Below are 19,090 nucleotides of genomic sequence, written 5' to 3'. Positions count from 1 at the left end.
GGTGGCACAATAAGCGCTGCAGCCCTTAGGGGTCTTCTCTGGTCACCATGCCCTGGGTACCTAGGGTACCATTTACTAGGGGCTGACAGGTGGCCAGATATGCCAATTGGGTTTTAGTTTCAACACAGTTTTAGGGAAGGAACACATGCCCTGGGTACCTGGTTGGCAGTTCAGAAAAAAGTGGGGGCATACCAATGCAAGAAAGATGGCACCTTTTCACATATTGCTGAACAGGTTGTTTTTGAAGTGAAAACGGCGTACATGAAATACTTCACTCCAGTGATGCTAACACATTTAACATGAAACTAAATTAGGTTCCATAACTTCCTCCAGAATTTCACACATTTAAGATTCATCGAAAAGAGAATGGGTTGGAAAAACAAGAAAATCTTCACATGTAGAAATGAGCAACATCCGAAAGAGTATGCTATGCTGTCTGGCACTATTTAAGAACACCACTCTATCAAATAGCTAAAAATCCTTTACATATCTCACGTGTACAGTCTGCTAAGTAAGATATATGATTTTTCTGATTTATATACTTTCTGATTTTCGATGGTCTAAAATATTGATCTGTTTTGAATGTTTTATATGTTGAACACATGAGGAGGTGGAGATTCTTAAATCCATTGATCAATATCAACTGTTGCATGGCTAAACACTTATAAGGTCCCAAAGGCGAGACCTATTGGCTATGCCAATGCTTAAGGAAAGGTTTTTCTCCTTTAGCTGCATGGATTTGGTCACCGCGTACCAGCGGTCAGGGGGCGGACGGGCAGAGAAACATCCAGATATGTTTGGAGAGAAAGAAAGCAGTCTTCCCCCTCCCACTCCTCCCTAGTAGGAAAACGGAATTGGGGAGAGAGCTTGTACATGTGCTGGTTGACACGTCATTCGCTTTTCTTTCTGTCTTCCTTTTCCATCTGTGTTGAGAACACACATTGATTGAAAAATAACGTGTAACTGTTTTTATAACCATGTTAGGTTGTTATGGAAGTGTGAAACCGAAAGTGCAGCTGTGTGCTGTTTTTCAGACATAAATGGAAATAATGTCCGCTCAGACGGAAGTAATAAGTATAGAATAATGCAGTGGCATAGCAACATTTGAGGGAACCCTCCTTCAAAGAAAATGGAGGGGGTCCCCTCTAGCTCTGGACCCAGTCAGGAGCTCTCAGGCCAGGGGGACGGCCCCCGTGCACAGTGCCGGAAGGGGCCTGTGGAGCTTGGGGCCCCTGCCCCATAGCTGCCAAGGTTTCAAATTGCTTGTGTGACATTTTCGTAATTTCAGTGTAATTATGAGTGACATTCAACAATTATGAGTGACACTTTCCTGCAAGCAAAAATCAAGAAATGAAGATATATATATGAGAAATTACAGCCATTTCAGCAACGAGAAACTCTACAAAGATCTTAAAACTATTGCAAAGCACCAGAAAAGGAATTGCACTATCTGACATGAAACACAGACTGTATAGCTGCCACGTTTTAAGAGAGCTTATGTGTGACATTTTCAAGGTTTCAGGGTACTTATGAATGACATTCAACTACTAAATGTATGACACTAAGAATGACACTTGTTTACTAGCAAAATCATCAAATTAAGTACATGGAAACAGATAAACATAAGAAATTTCTCTCATTTGAGCAAGGACAAGCTATGAAAAGAACTTGAAACTTCTGCAAAACGTCTGATCCTACTGTAAAACGATTGTATACCCACAGCCTACTCACATCTTTCATGAATTTACACTTGTTGTGATACTTACTGCTGCTTGCAGAGGCACATACAAATTGCATTTGACAGTGTAAAATTACCAGATCATATTTGGCTAGGGAACACCTTACCTCACTTAGTTCAGCAATCCAACTCCTTTTCTTATTGTAATCTGAACCCTATTGCGTGCTCTGTTCCTACACACAAACATCACTATACTGATTCTCGTGCTTGCTCAGTAGTGTAACAGACCACTTACCCAGCTCTACCAAGTACTACGCATCAGGCGTTAGACTTACGCATTTCAGTGTGGTGGTCCACATAACCGCACTGAAATGCAACATCACGCATTATAGCGCCTTCTGAGGTGTCAAGCCATAGCGCTACTTTTGCACCATTACTGAACTCTTGAATGGCAGTGCGAGGCCCCTGATTCCTGCAGGCTTGGGCCAAAATGCTCGCAGGCAGCACTAGCTGCTACTGTAACAATTTAACAGTTTTGACAGCCACTCATTAATAGGCCGCAGGACATCCTGCCGTCCGCGGTGCATGCAGTGTGAGGGTCAGTTTCAGTTATTAGGCTGCTAGCAATTCAGCAGCACAGGCAGCTGACCACTAAACCTAAAATGAAACCCATCCCGCGACCTGATACACCTGACCATCACTCAACCAGCGGCGGCCAGTTGAGAGTGACTGAACTAACCACAGTGCCGCATGTCGGAGTGGTTCCAGACTCAATAGCCTGCCACTAGAGCAGCTCACCACAATCCAGCCTGTGTAGAGGTGAGCTGCCCTGAATGCCCTCCCGCCCAGCGTTCTGCGGCCCACAGGAGAATACATTGCAGAACCAGCGTGCAGTCTGGTACTGTCATGCTGACTGGACAAGTGCATCCACTTGCCAGTCCCTAAACCTTCCCTTTTCTTCATATTATACACCCCTATGGTAGGCCCACGGGTAGGGTGCATTGTAAGTATAAGGTAGGACAGGCCCTGATGTGTGTGGCATGTCCAAATAGTGAATTACAGCCATTTTCGTTTTTCACTATTGCAAGGCTACCTGTTCTCCATATGCCAGAATGGGCTGTTAGATTATGAATGTTTATAATCCTAACAGACTCAGGGAACATGGTAGAACTTTGAGTTTAGTATGCCTGGACTCAGAATAATAAAATACATCCTTTAGTGAAGTCGATTTTAATATTCTGTGTTTGCAAATACCACTTTTAGAAAGTAGGTATTTGCTTGCCTAACCATTTAAGCCTGCCTCTGCGAGGTTTTGTATTCCTTCGTCTGGTTGTATGAGTGACAGGGCTGGGGGATTCCAAGAGACAGGCTGGGGCAGCCCGGTGGTGAATAAGGAGATCTCCATCTAGATGGGAGGGAGGAGTTGCACCTGGGACCTGAATAGGGCTGGGCCTTCCCTCTATCAATCAATCAATCAACACATTTATAGAGCGCGCTACTCACCCGCTAGGGTCTCAAGGCACTGGGAGGAGGGTGGGGTGCTGCTACTGCTCAAAGAGCCAGGTCTTGAGTTGCTTCCTGAAGGAGAAATGGTCCTGGGTCAGCCGTAGGTGGGTGGGGAGGGAGTTCCATGTCTTGGCCGCCAGGTAGGAGAAGGATCTTCCTCCGGGGGTGGTTCGGCGAATCCGTGGGATGGTGGGGAGGGCGAGGCTGGCGGATCGGAGCTGGCGGGTGGGTGTGTAGAACGTGAGGCGGTTGTTGAGGTATTTTGGGCCCATGTCGTGGAGAGCCTTGTGTGCGTGGGTGAAGAACCTGAACGTGATCCTCTTGCTGACGGGGAGCCAGTGCAGGTCTCTCAGGTGGGCAGAGATGTGGCTGTGGCGGGGGATGTCCAGAAAGAGTCGGTAAGAGGCGTTCTGTATGCGCTGGAGTCTTTTCTGTAGTTTGGCTGTGGTTCCAGCGTAGAGGGCGTTCCCGTAGTCCAGTCGGCTGGTGACGAGGGCCTGGGTGACCGTCTTTCTGGTGTCGGTGGGGATCCACTGGAAGATCATTCGGAGCATGCGCAGGGTCTTGAAACATGATGACGAGATGGCGTTGACTTGCTTGGTCATCGTGAGGGAGGAGTCTTCTACATTGCCGGCTCCACCCCCTGTGGTGCGTCTGATGTCTCTGCCCTGCACACTGCAAGAAGAGAAGGAAGACTGTCAACAAAGTGCTCCAGGACTGTACTTGCCTTCCACAATGCTGGCTCCACCTCCTGTGGGGCGTCTGATGTGCCTGCCCTGCGCTGTGAAAGGAAAGGAGAAGTCTGGTAAACAGAGTGCTTTGGAACTGGTTTAGACTAGGCACAGGCCCCTCTCCCCTCGGAGAACAAAGGATTTTTGGGTATAAGTATTGGGTCCCTGTACCCAAGAAATTAGATCACTTCTGGACTTACAAGACAAACCTCTGCTGAGGAAAGGAACCTGAAGAAACTGACGAGAGACTATTCCCAAGCTGAAGTGCTGCTTGGGGGATTGTAATGTAATGTAAAATGTAATGTAATGTAATGTAATGTAAAAATTACTTATAAAGCGCGGCATTCACCGGACGGTTTCTTGGCGCTATTCACTTTATTCAACAAGAGGCAGTGAGCGGGGGGAGAGGAAATTATGAGTAAATGCCATGGAAGAGGTGGGTTTTTAGGAGAGACCTGAAATGAAGGTGAGAGGAGGAAAGTCTCAGTTCCAGTGGCAGTGAGTTCCAGAATGAGGGTGCCAAAAAGGAAAATCGGAGACCTCCGTGTTTTTTGCGCTTGAAGCGGGGAGTTTGAAGGAGCGCAAGATGAGAGGAACGGAGGTTCCTGGAGGGGGTATAAGGATGCAGGAGGGAAGAAATAAAGGAGGGGCCGATGCCGGCCAGAGATTTATGAGTCAGGCAGCCAAGTTTGAACTTGCAGCGCTCCGAAACAGGGAGCCAGTGGAGGGCCTTGAGGAGAGGACGGACGTGTTGGTGTTTTGGTTGGTGGTAGATAAGGCGAGCTGCCTGGTTCTGAATCAGCTGCAATCTGCTGATTAGGTATTGTGGGATGCCAACATACAGGGCATTGGCGTAGTCGATCCGAGAGATGACTAACGCCAGCAGTGCCAAGGTGAGGGCTTCAGTGGTCAGGAAGTGGGCTATTTTCCGGATCTTCCGGAGCTGAAAGAAACAAGAGGACACAGTGGCACTAACCTGGTGCTTCATAGAGAGGTCTTGAGAGATGTAAATCCCGAGGCTTTTCACTTTGTCCGCCGGGTGGGGGGGGGGGCCGAGGGAAAGGGGCCAGAAGGTGGAATTCCAGGGGTTGGATGAGCCTCCGACAAGAACGAGCTCCGTCTTGTCGGGATTGAGTTTGAGATGGTGAGTGCTCATCCAGTTACTGATATGGCAGAGGGTGGACTGGAAATCTTGAGCCGCTGCGTCCGAGGAGTCGAGATTGAAAACGAGCTGTATGTCGTCTGCATAATTAAATGCAGTGACATTCATACCGCGGAGGGAGCGGATCAAGGGGGTGAGGTAAAGGTTAAAAAGAAGCGGTGACAAGGATGAGCCCTGCGGCACACCGCAGGTAACTCTCGTCCGGTTTGCTGTGAACTGGGAAAGACGGACGGATTGATGGCGGTCCGCAAGGAAGGAACGAACCCAGTTAAGGGCCGTCCCGCTGATGCCTGCTTCTTTGACACGGTCGACTAAGATGGTGTGATCGACCGTGTCAAAGGCCGCGGACAGATCTAAGAGCACCAGGGCTTGACTGATGTTGGAGTCAGCGCCTCTGCGAAGTTCCTCCATAACAGAGAGGATGACCGCCTCTGTCGAGTGGGCAGGTCTAAACCCAGCTTGCTGGGAGTCTAGGAAATTAGAGTCCTCGATGAAGGAGCTGAGGACGCTAGTCACATGCGTTTCAAGTACCTTGCTCAGGTAAGGCAAAAGGGAAATGGGGCGGAAGTTGCCCAAGACCGAGGGGTCGGCGTTGGGTTTTTTTAATATGGGGACCACTTCGGCGTTCTTGAACTGACTGGGGACCACGCCGAGCAGGAGAGAGTTGTTCAAGAGGGCCAATGGAGGGCCAGGGCAGGTCGAAAACGCGGACCGGAGAATGGCCGGAGGACAGCAGTCTGTGGGGGAACCAGATGAGACTTTGTGGAGTAGGGGGAAGAAGTCTACTTCGGGTATGGGGGGGAGCTGGGTCAGGGAACGAGAGTTGAGAAAGGAGGCGGCCTCTGGGAGGGGCATTGCTGGGGCCCCGGAGGAGATACTGTTTTTGATTTTGCAGATTTTGTCTATGAAGAAATGGTTGAGGGAATCACAGAGTGCCTGAGAGGGGAGGGGTTTGATGGTCACCCTATCCGGGTGTGAAAGTTCCTCTACAATAGCAAAGATATCTTTAGATTTTTGCGCGGAGTTGAGAATTTTTGTGGAGAAGTAGGCAGATTTAGCAGCTGAGATTGCAAGTTTGTATTCTCCGGATAATTTTAGGAAGGGGGCTTTTTCTAGGGGGTCGTAATTTCGGCGCCAGCGACGCTCGGCTTGGCGAAGTCCAAGTTTTAGAGATTTGAGGCTGTCGGAAAACCAGCGATGTGCGTCGTGAGAGCGCTTGGTTCGAATAGACTTAAGGGGGGCGACTTTGTCGCTGGCAGATTCCAGCCAATCGATAAGTGCGGCTTCCTGGGAGTCTAGAGGACCTACGCCGGGCGGGGCCGAGGATGTTAGAGAGGAGAGAAAGAGGTCGAGGTTTGCTTTATTCCAGTTGCGGGCCAGGAGGCTAGGGCCTCGACTACGGGGGGGCGGTGGGGGGACCAGAAGAAGGAAAGAGATTAAGAAATGGTCCGACCAATAGCAAGGGAGGATCGTGAGTGATTTGATTTCAAGGTTGTAAGTCCAGACCTGATCTAGGGTGTGGCCTTTGGAATGAGTAGCAGTGTGGACATGTTGACGGCCATTGAGGCCGCTTAATAGATCGGTGAAAGCCAAAGAGTGGGGGCTTTCATGTGGGTCAGATGGCCAGTAGTTAAAGTCTCCTAAGACCAGGAGTTTGGAGTTGTTGAGTGTGAGCTGGGATAGTAGATCGCAAAAGAGGGAAGGGAAATTGGGCATGGGTTGAGGGGGGCAGTATACCAGGACACAAGTCAGAGGGGACACCGAGGATTCGAGTCTGATGGCCAGGCAGTCAGCCTGGGGGATGGTGAGTAGAGAGAGGGAAGAGAATCTGAAGGAGAGTTTGATAATAGAGGCTACGCCACCTCCGGATTTGCCAGCTGGTCGGTTGGCTTGGAGAATGTAGTACCCCGGAGGAATAGCTGTCAAGATGTCAGGGGAGGAGTCCTCGTTCAACCAGGTCTCAGTTAAAAACAAGATGTCGGGGCGGTCTGAGTCAAGAAGGTGGTATATGTCGTGTTGGTGACTGACAAGAGACCGGGTGTTGAGGTATGCAACTGCTAGCTCCATGTTGACAGGGGCCTGAGCAGGCCGGTTTATAGAGGGTGGGGAAGAGGATTAGCCTGCAGTAGTTGCCTGACTGCCAAAGAGAGAAGAAAGAACTTTGTGTACTTTATTTTCAACTAGTGAAAAGATCTCCAAGGGCTTGGAAGAGAGCTTTGCCCCCTGACCGAAGTCCCAGGACCAATGGACTTCACCAGCCTCTGTGGTTTGCTGATGGAAACGCTGTTTCAGTGGCTACAGAGGCAGGGAGCTGTGACCGACTCTCATGACCAGCCCGGTGTCCTTTAGGCACCGCTTCAAGCCCCGTCCGCCTCGAACAACGCAAGCTCTGAGCTCACCGACTCTGTCCTGACGCCGTCACTGAGCCGTTGCCTGTACCGCGATTGGTGGACACCGCGACTTGCAACGCCTCGCTACACCTACTCGTACTGGTCTGACCGACGCGGTCACTGCTGCGGACTTAGAGTCCTGTGAACGCACTGGAGTTGGGTACCACCTCGCACGCTTTGCGACGCACCGCACGACTCGCACCGCTGTCCGGACTGATCGACGGCAGCTTCCGAACTCGGTCGCCGCACCGAAAGCTGGAAGCACCGCAACGAAGCACCGTCTCGCTCTGCATCGCACACCTTGAATGCACCAACTCTGTCAACGGGCCGCTGCCTGCACCGCATCGAGGGACAAGGCGTCCTGCAACACTTCCTTTTCTGCACCGTGACGAACACCGGAACCAGCTCGCACATCCGTGCCGGACGCCTCAAGTAAATGGTACTGTGACTGAGTCTGTCGACATTTGAGTTGGCCAGTACCGACGCGGTCCGCTGGATCTGTTAGACTCTGTGTTATTTCCACAACGCTGTAGCCAGACCGGGCTACCAACTCGCATAGAACCTTGATTTAAGCCTTTTTTAACCAGAACTCTTGAATTCTAATAGTACTGTGGATTATTTGTGGTGTTGTTGGTCTTGTGCTAACTCTATATAAAATATACTTGTTTTTGGTATATAAAACCTTGTCTGGTGTCTATTTGTAGTGTTGTCACTGGGTTCCTGTGTGTGGTCACAGATGCTTAACTTACAACGCCTCTGAGATAAAGCCTTGCTGCTCATGCCAAGCTACCAAGGGGGTGAGCAGGGTTTTTTTTAGGAGTGTTAATCCCCTTATCCTGACTAGAGGAGAGGGTCCCTATTTGTCGCAAGTACCTACCTGTGCCAACTAGAGACCCCCAATTCTAACAAGACTAATTACTGTCTCCGTGACGCAGGCTGGAAAGCTTAAATGTAAGGGAGTGAATGTAAACGCTTGACTTCTAAGAAACTGATGCTTACATAGTCCATGTGCGAGTTCCCTAGTCCTGGCTGTCAATGCCTTCTGCATGACACCCCTTCCCCCCCCATATAAGCAACCCGAGAAGGCTATATACTTTGCATCAGCAGGTAATTCCATGAGTCTTGTATGGAACAGTTTTGCAGCACTCAAGTATTTTCTCAAAAGTAAGTCTCTGTTATTGCTGTTCTCCCGCAAAAAATTGGCAGTGGACCAACGTTTGACTAAAAAAAAAAAAAAATGGATGAATAATTTTTAGTTTTTTAAAGATTATTTTCAGGTTTTAAAAAACAGCACATTCAAACTTCGTATTGTTAATCAAATTAAGATATCGACCAGTTTCAAAAAAGGATCACTCTAAATGATCAAACATTATTTTTGTAAATACTTACGAGTGTAGAAAGTGCTCACATTGTCCCTGCTCCAATCACATCTATTTAAAATAAGCTGTATATAAAAAGTTGCCTCCACAATATTGTTCTCCTGTGAAATAACAAATGATCCAATGACTCCCTGCAAATGATTATACAAACTCTTATTTTAATCACATTTTACATCAATTCAAGCCCCTGTGGTCCCTATCAGGGTAAATGGTTCAGTCCGATTCTGATAAAGTTCTTCACAGTCAAAGTCAAATGCAGGATTCCATAATGCCTTAGGAAAGGAATTTTTGCACCCAAAATTTCCTTTTTGTGGATTATCCTGAATTTATGTATAGACAAGGTCGAACCAGAGGATAAGAAGAGAGAAGGTATGTGATGACCCAATAAAGTGTTAAAATGTAATTTTTGTGTATTCTGAAAACATAAGATATGTGCATCTGATTTGTCACCTTTGTTAATTTCTTTACAAATCAATGAAAAGAGTGATGAAAAAAAGTAAATGCATGATTTCACTCATGTTGGTGTTATGGCATGATTAAATGGCATGCTCATGTGAAGTGTCCTCTTCAGAAGGCCTGTGCTCATGTATCTTTTTTTAAATCTTCCTTAGGGTTCTGTGGTACCCAGGGAATGGCCACGCCCTCGATAAAGTGGATGCAGAGTCGGATTGCTTTATGAACATTGCCCTGTGGATACTACAGCATTTGCAGTACTGACCTAGCCTAGGAACACTCAATTTATGCCAAATAAAAATTATACGTCCTTCAGGGCTCTGCTTTTTAAATCCGGTTTCTTAAATTCATGGGATAATTAGTACCATCACTCAAAGCTTTCTCCGAAATGTATTTAAAGGTACCTTCTTCCCTTGCCTCCCATGGACTTTGAGGGCAGTTCTTTCCATAAACCTCATTTTTGCTGCTCTTTTTCCTCCTGTTAATATGAATCGAATATTGACAAATAGAGATTAAATTATTCTTGTTCATCTGTTTCTGGTTTTATTTCAATACGCCTGTGATTCCGGCTTCTGGTGTTACATGAACATTTTGAGGGCCGAGAGGTAGGAACAGACCAACTGAATTAGTCATGGAGCAGAAGGATTTTATGTAATATGTTATATGTTCCTTGCATTAGATTGTTTTTTCTTACGACTAAAGTCCAATAGCACACTTTGTAGCATCTGTCGTGGCTCTTGCTAGCAAACACTTGTGTCTTCGCCTGCAAAATGAAGAAGGGAAAACTGACTTTATTTTACACACTCCGCTCAAATAAATGCATCTTTGTATACTTCAATGTAAATAATCGTTTTTGTCAAAATTTGACCCTTGAACCAGACTCTACTTCAAAAATGGTAATCTCTACCATCATCTTTTGCCAGTCAACAGCATGGCCACTATCCTATTTAATAATCAGATCCTCTTATACTTGACCTTAAATCAAGACAAAAAGAGCCCATCTGAGAAAACCGACATGAGAGCTGCATCTATTTTGCAGTGTGTACTCCGTTCATCCCAGGTGCTTTGGTAATCTAACAAGTAGCAAAACTGGTAAGCTTAATAATGTAGGGCAACACCTCAGAGGAGCTGTTGTATTTAGGGAGTTCGCATTTTAGGTTGGAGTTATCTCAAATCTGCGCTTACTTTTGGTACTCTATTGTTCGTAGCATGTGTGGCTGTAGAGACATATTCTCTGCAAACTCCTGCCATCTAGTGTGGGGCTCTGATGTTGCAAGTTGTTTTTCTTCAAAGACTTTAAAGTGAAGTCTTAGTGACTTTTCCTCTGGTTGAGTCGGCGACCATGCACAAATACAATTGTTAGATTGTTTTTCTCTGGCATCGAGTTCATTGGTTCCTGTTGCGGCCTCGAGTACCCTGTCTTTCACCCTATCTCAAGAAGACTGCATTTTTAGGTCTCGCCTATTAAATCCCGCGAGGGTTAATAGACGAGAGTATAGAGGCTCATTCAAGGTCTGAAACCATCGCACGGATTTCCTACAGTTCGTGTGGTGCACTGGGGCGGAACGCGCGTCCACATTAAAGCCATCAGCCTCCCTCCCACAGGCATCTAAAGCTTCCTCAGCCTGCTCTCCGCCTCAGGCATTCACCCCAGCTCGCACTCGGCCTCACTTCTCCTCCCCATTAATTACATACCTGCTGTTTCCTTTCACTTTCACGGCCGCAAGGCCGTGCTTCACTTCAAAGGGATCCTCTGCCCGCCCCCGATGCCAGTGTCTCTTTAAAGTGGTACTTTGCACCCTTAATTGCTAGCACTGAATTATTCTCGGAGAACAAGGCGCTTATTGTGACCTGCAATCACTTTAGTTTAGAAACTGCAAATAATGTTTGCCACTTGGCTTAATATTAGATTAGATCCTGGATGGTTCATTCAGATTTTCACAACGAGTTCTAAAATATAACCACTAAAGTTGACTCGTTACATAACGCTCCAAATCACGTGTTACTTCTCTTTGTAGCAGTACGCGAATATAGACCCGGAAACGGTAAAAAGCGGACTAATTAATGCATAGATTTAATCTGATGCCTTCTAGAATATGATCACGGGTGTCAGCCACCCTCGCTTTTCTGTGTGCTGTGTTGCCGCTTGTCAGGCTAGGATGTTTTGGGCACCCATTATTTAGGAATAGATGCAGCTCGCTGTTCAAATATATTCTGAGCAGCTGTGGTTGATCGAAGGCTTGGGCCGACCTCCAGCAGTCTCGGATCCGCAACTGCTTTTCAAGGGCAGACTTCAAGTTTATTCATGAAAACGCAGTTGCCATGAGACTGAAGTCCCGATTTTTAGGTCCTCGTTTTAAGAGCCCATGAGCGGTCTGTTGGGTGACAGCATGTTAGTTTATTAGATGAGATTTTTAGCTTGCAGTGCTTTTTCGTCTGTTCTTTCCATTCATCGTGGGCCTCACAAATGATAAACCGTACACGCTGCATCGTAATAATCAGCCGGGGTTCCATACCAGCAACAAGCGTGGCACACTCAAACCTTCCCCGGGAATGCCAACATAACCAGTGTCTCTTTAAAGTGGTACTTTGCACTCTCAATTGCTAGCACTGAATTATTCTCGGAGGACGAGGCGCTTATTGTGACCTGCAATCACTTTAGTTTAGAAACTGCAAATAATGTTTGCCACTTTACTTTATATTAGATTTATTTGCAGAAAAGAAAGCTGCTGCATTTACCCTAGATTTGATGGGTACCTAAACCAGGTCCCGAATTTGTATTTTCCTTATCCACACTGGCTTCAATGTGCGCCCCACATGTTCTAATCCTGGATGGTTCATTCCGATTTTCACCATCAGTTCTAAAATATAACCACTAAAGTTGACTCGTTACAAAACGCTCCAAATCAAGTGTTACTTTTACTCTTTGTAGCAGTACGCGAATATAGACCCAGAAACGGTAAAAAGCTGACTAATTAATGCATAGATTTATTCTGATGCCTTCTAGAATACGATCACAGGTGTCAGCCAACTCGCTTCTCTGTGTGCTGTGTTGCCGCTTGTCAGGCTAGGCTGTTTTGGGCGCCCATTATTTAGGAATAGATACAGCTCGCTGTTCAAATATATTCCGAGCGGGCGCCCATTATTTAGGAATAGATACAGCTCGCTGTTCAAATATATTCCGAGCAGCTGTGGTTGATCGAAGGCTTGGGCCGACCTCCAGCAGTCTCGGATCCGCGACGGGGGTCCGTAGACCTGCAATTTTTCCTTGCGGAAGGCTACTACATGGAATCTAGAACCGAAATATTAGGGGCCCGTCACTGCAAAAGAAAAACATCAGCGCAAGACTGAGGCACAAAGAATTCAGCCTTTCAGATTCAAAAAGTCGTCGCCAGCATTAACGTTTTTAGAGCTCGCAGTCTCTGCTGTTGCTAAAAGGATGAAGGCTGTTAGTGTGCCATTGGGAGTCTTTGACGCCCAGACTTGCCCAAGTGGGATGTGACTAATCACATGCAGCAAGGCAGGATTATTCACTCTTTACAGTTCCCTATTACAGCAAACTCTCCTTGGAAGTGGAAACTGCTTATCAAGGGCAGATTTCAAGTTTATTCGTGAAAACGCAGTTGCCAAGAGAATGAAGTCCCGATTTTTAGATCCTCGTTTAAGAGCGCATGAGCGGTCTGTTTGGTGACAGCATGTTAGTTTATTAGATGGGATTTTTAGCTTACAGTGGATTTACCGACAGCCCGTTGCTTATCATTGGTTGGCTCTTTGTCACTCACATGTTCTTGCGTCTTATTCATCAGCTTCTGTGGGATTTCGTGTCTCTTCTGGTGCTTGTTTGTGCCTTTCTGCCCCGTGTTAGACTCGTTTTTTGTGCCCTTCTGCCCTCTGTTAGACTCTTTTTTTGTGCCTTTCTGCCCTCTGCATCACCACATCATCACTCAGCGCTACCCCAGCATCACTCAGCACCACTACATTATCACTCAGCACCACCACATTATCACTCAGCACCACCACATTATCACTCAGCACCACGGCAGCATCACTCAGCACCACGGCAGCATCACTCAGCACCACCACAGCACCACTCAGCACCACCACAGCACCACTCAGCACCACCACAGCACCACTCAGCACCACCACAGCACCACTCAGCACCACCCAGCACCACCACAGCACCACTCAGCGCCACCACAGCATCACTCAGCGCCACCACAGCATCACTCAGCGCCACAACAACATCAGTCAGCGCCACCCCAGCACCACTCAGCATCATCACTCAGCGCTACCCCAGCATCACTCAGCACCACCACATTATCAATCAGCACCACCACATTATCACTCAGCACCACCACATTATCACTCAGCACCACCACATTATCACTCAGCACCACCACATTATCACTCAGCACCACCACATTATCAATCAGCACCACCACATTATCAATCAGCACCACCACATTATCACTCAGCACCACCACATTATCACTCAGCACCACCACATTATCACTCAGCACCACCACAGCACCACTCCACAGCACCACCACAGCATCACTCAGCACCACCACAGCACCACTCAGCACCACCACAGCTTCACTCAGCACCACCACAGCACCACTCAGCACCACCACATTATCACTCAGCACCACCACAGCATCACTCAGCACCACTACAGCATCACTCAGCACCACCACAGCATCACTCAGCGCAACCACAGCATCAATCTGTGCAACCATTCAACAACTGGTTCAACTATGTTCTCTCAATGTTTCAAGCTTTATTACAAATGTCACAAAAAGATGTTAATATTTCACTTCTGTTCTTGGATTTTCATCACAATAAAATACACTGAACATAACCTTCACAAAAGTTATTTACAAAAGTTTAAGCTATTGCCATTATAAATTACAATCACTTTTATTTAAGTATTAATTATTTTTAAAAATTAAAAGCCATTGTTATTTGTAATATCAGTACATCTAAGTCACGTAAATACAAAACATGTTGCATTACAAATGCTATAGGTGTCACATTTGCGAAAGTTATAACTATTGGCATTGTAAATGACAAAGCTATTAATTTAGCTATTTTCAAAACCAACACATAAGTAAAAAAAATTGTCATTTACAAGACCAGTAGCTCAAACTTTCATAATGCGAGACCTATTGCATTGTAAATGCTTGCTTCAACTTGTTGTACCAGTTCCATCCTTCGATCCCATCGGCGGCAAGCGACAGAGGCCTCTGCTAACTGGCCCCATCAAGCGACTGCGTGCTCGTGACTACCTTTGGAGAATAAAGCCACTCCGGGGGTAATGGAGCAGACGTCTTTCAGAGATGCCCCCAGTGTCACTCTAAATTTCTTTGGGCCAACCTCCACACCATTTGCAACTTGTGCCTCTTGCCACAGCACAACGAGAACCATTGTGACTGCTACTCAGCATTTCGCAGCAAGTAGATCTTACTCCAGCGCTGAGTTTGACGGTGGCCACACAGCAGGATGGCCCAGTAATCTTCGGAGATGCCCGTAAATTTCGGCAAGGCACACCTCTCCGCACTGAGGAAGAGGCAATGGGCAAGTCACTGGAGCTCCCAGCCCACCAGCTTAGCCCCGAATACATCGGCTCCCACATATCGGAGTCCGGCGAGGAGGATATCCTGGATGAATAAAAAAGAGACTCCTGAGGACATTTCATCCAGCTCTGTCTGTTTTGATCCACTCATAGAAAACACAATGCATTAGTAGTCTCGGAATCCAGCACTGACCATCCTTCATGAGCGGCTGCTTGTCTGAGCCAAGCACCGCCTCTTAGGAGGGACTGGCATCAAGCCCAGTGCTGAAACCGCCGTCACCTTCAGAAGCGCCACTGTCTTCAAACACTGGTTGACACAGAGCCAAAGCTTTGAAGCTGAGGAGAGACTCAGCCAAGGCCCTTCATCCTAGACTGGCCTCGAGCCACAGAATGCTCGTCAGTGTAGAGACGTCACAGGCAACTCCACCATCGAAGCTGAAGACACTTAGGCAACATTAGCTCTCAGCGCTAAAGCCTGCCCTTTTCAACATTGAGGAATGCCCCATCCTCAAGAGGCTTCAGCAGGAGCTCGACAAGAGCCAGAAGAGGATTGTCACCCATCCAAGCACAGAAAAAATGTCTGCCTCGGACATGGTTCTGACGAAGAAGTGCAAACTTGCCTTAAAGGAAACCCAGCCATCAGAAACTTCTTTTTCCCCCGCCCCCAAGAGGCCCAAGGTCAAACCTTCTGTTCCCAGTCAACAACCCCCTTCACCTCCACTGCCTTTTCCACCTTCACTTCCACCTCCTCTCTCACCTTCTATGCCTTCTCCTCAGGGGTCCCTGAAGTCTTACTCAACACTGACAGACCAAGCCCTTATTCTCCAGCTGAGGACTTTGCTTGGGTATACTCTAGTGCTTCAGGAGATTCCTGGGAGGGTTACGATGTGGACACCCCAACAGATTCTGACTTGGACCACATCCCTGACAGGGCCACACCCTAACCACCCCCACTCCCCCAGATAAAGCCATGGCATACCACAGCGTTATCCAACACACAGCCCCCTGCCATAGGTTGACATGTATGCCACCCCTGAATATCATTTTAATACACAAGGGAACCCAAGGAAGCAGTATGCTAGGGACCTTAGGGAATTACGTCTTTACACAGGACAGTGGTCCCTAGACAAAAGGAAATTTCTGAAAAATCAATATAGACTAGATAGCAACTATATTCATTGTCCAGCCGGACAGTTTTAATTTATGATAAGTAAGATGTAAAAAGAAATTAGTGTGATACACGCAGGACACCAGCCGATGTCCAACTAACACACTGAAGGAAAGGACAAACAAGAATTTACAGGCGATTCAGATAGTCTGTGTATCACAATTCACAGTCAGACAGTACAAGTAGCACACTATTGCTAGCGTCCATTAGCATAATTCGTATGCATATAGTGTGACAAGGTCGACGACGTTTCGAACCTTATACTTATTCAAGGTTCATCTTCAGGACAAACTATGCATGCCTTCTTATTTGAAAAGTCAAGATTAACTTTTTAGCAGGCACCAATTGCCACAACATATATTGATACAAAAGCAAGAAAAAAAGGGGGGGAAAGGAAAAGAATAAACAGATTAGGGCATTTTACAAAAGATCACACACTTAAAAAAACAATTGTATGTTGGTTACAACCATTAAAGATGTGCCAGCCGTCAAGACCCACAAACACACATTCCAATATGCCAAGATGAATAAGGTTTCAGGTTTGACCAGAGAAGGTTAGTGAGTGAAATGAAATAGCGGCAAAATTAGCGATCAGACCGCCTGTGTCCCAGGTGAAATTAAATTAACACCAGTGCTGTGATGAACGAAAGCTAAGTACCAACGCGTGAGATTCATCGCAAGGGAGTGTGACGAGTCAAGGGGCAGAAACACTTGACTGGTAAAGCCGGCAGAACCAATAAACCAGTGAAACCGATATGTGAACCACCATCTGGCGCCGTGACCCTTGTACCACCTTTATTTACGGTACTGTTTGTCTTTTCCATTTAGTACTGCCCCTATCACGATTTATTGCTGTCCTGCTGTATATCCAGTAAGCGAGTATTCTAATATGCTCCTTGGTAGATTGGCTGTACACTATATATTTTTTTCAACTAACGGTTACATTTGTGCCTTGTTTAGGCGGACTACCACGGTATTATCCTGGCTTTGGGCTCTTTATACTAGCCCTGCAGGTATTCCTTAATTTATTGTCGAGTACTGCATATCCCAATTACTAGTCCAGGGCACGCGCCAGATGGTGGTTCACATATCGGTTTTACTGGTTTATTGGTTCTGCCGGCTTTACCAGTCAAGTGTTTCTGTTTTTTTAAGTGTGTGATCTTTTGTAAAATGCCCTAATCTGTTTATTCTTTTCCTTTCCCCCCCTTTTTTTCTTGCTTTTGTATCAATATATGTTGTGGCAATTGGTGCCCGCAGTATGGGCTAAAAAGTTAATCTTGACTTTTCAAATAAGAAGGCATGCATTGTTTGTCCTGAAGATGAACCTTGAATAAGTATAAGGTTCGAAACGTCATCGACCTTGTCACACTATATGCATACGAATTATGCTAATGGACGCTAGCAATAGTGTGCTAATTGTACTGTCTGACGGAATTGTGATACACAGACGATCTGAATTGCCTGTAAATTCTTGTTTGTCCTTTCCTTAAGTGTGTTAGTTGCTTGTATCACACTAATTTCTTTTTACATTTTACTTATCAATTAAAACTGTCCGGCTGGACAATGAATATAGTTGCTATCTAGTCTATATTTTTTTCTCAGAAATTTCCTTTTGTCTAGGGACCACTGTCCTGTGTAAAGACCCCTGAAGAAGATGGCTTCCTGGTGGAGACACTCCAAGACGGAATGTTCTGTAAGTGCCTCCTGATTCTCAAGAGGATCATTAAATCTGCCCCTGAGATATGTAAGGAGCCGGTCAAATGTTGTTGTCACGCCGCACTTGGAGAAGAAATACAAACTATTCCTGTCTGACCCGCTCTACATCATGGGTCATGTCGCAACTGACTCCCTAGTAGTCACCACCCTAGGAAGGGAGCAGCAGCCCAGGCCATGGACAATGCTCCACCTCCTGACAAGGAAAGCAAGCGTATTGATGCTGCGGGGAAGAGAGTGGTGTTAGGTCTGGTCATGCACTGGAACTTTACCAACTCAGTAGGCCTCCACTCCTGATATGACAGAGCCCACTGTGAGGAAATTGAAGGGCTCTTGCAGCACCTCCCTGACCAGTATCATAAAAGGGGGCGGGGGGTTGAGGAAGGCAAGACCAGCTCCAATGCCACCATTAGGTGTGCTTTGAATACGGCTGATACTGCTGAAAGGGAAGTGAACACCATGCTCATTCTGCAGCACCACTCTTGGTTTCTTATGTCTGGCTTCAAGTCTGATGTGCAACAGCACCTTGTGAGCTTTCTGTTTGTGGGGGGAGCACCTCTTCAGACCTCAGGTTGACATGATGCTTGAGAAAATCGAGAAAGACACAGAAACTGCCAAAGCGATGAGCGACTTGCAGGTCCTTTCTGGCAAGGGCTCCTTTCAGAGGTAACGGTCCAGAGGGGGCTCAAAAGCCACTTCCCCGGTACCTATCTAGTCCTGCCACCGGCAGCAGCAAGGCTATCATCCGCAGGATGGCAGGGGTTTTACATGAATCTCCTGTACAGAGAATAGCTCTAAGGGCAGAGGCACCCCAGTAAGGGTGGCTGTGCCTCCAGAAACTGACTGACCCCACATCCCCCATCTATCACACAACACCTGTCAGGGGGATACTTCATGTATTTCTCAACCTTCCCCCCCCCCCCCCCCCCCCCCCCAGGAAGTCACCAAGGACGGGTGGGTCTTTAGCGTAGCTACTGCCTGGTGCTCGTCGCAGCCCCACCAAACATTATCCCCTGCATCCACACCCTCCGTCCGGAACACCTCACACTGCCACACAAGGAGGTTCAGGTGCTCCTGTCCAAAGGAGCCAAAGAGCCAGTGCCTCTCCACCAATAGAGCAGAGGAGTCTATTCCGAATATTAACTCATTCCCAAGATTAGTGGATCCCTCAGGCCCATCTTCAACCTCCTTTTTCTCTAAAGATAATTCTTGTCAGAACACTTCCACAATGTTACACTACATGATGTAATCCCCCTGTTGTAGCAAGGCAACTTCATGGCCAACCTCGACCTGAAGGATGCCTACTTTCATATCCTGGTTCATCCAACTTATAAG

The 19,090-nt window shown here is 46.9% G+C and overlaps 1 protein-coding gene across 3 annotated transcripts in view; it reads left to right on the top strand.

The window, feature by feature from the left end:
* The window catches only part of LOC147692563 (acylamino-acid-releasing enzyme-like), a 526,970-nt gene extending 516,835 nt beyond the window's left edge, over window positions 1-10,135 (top strand). For all 3 annotated transcript variants that reach the window (XM_086938783.1, XM_086938782.1, XM_086938784.1), the window contains exon 23: window positions 9,458-10,135. In XM_086938783.1, coding sequence (XP_086794909.1) covers window positions 9,458-9,563 — 106 coding nt within the window. In that variant the 3' untranslated portion in view covers window positions 9,564-10,135. The remainder of the gene's footprint in view (window positions 1-9,457) is intronic.
* The last annotated feature ends 8,955 nt before the right edge of the window (window positions 10,136-19,090 follow it).

Source organism: Lissotriton vulgaris, chromosome 9 (genome assembly GCF_964263255.1).
Source record: "Lissotriton vulgaris chromosome 9, aLisVul1.2, whole genome shotgun sequence".
NCBI classification, from domain to species: domain Eukaryota; kingdom Metazoa; phylum Chordata; class Amphibia; order Caudata; family Salamandridae; genus Lissotriton; species Lissotriton vulgaris.
Note: the sequence above shows the minus strand (reverse complement) of the source record. Positions and strands in the feature narration are given on the sequence as shown.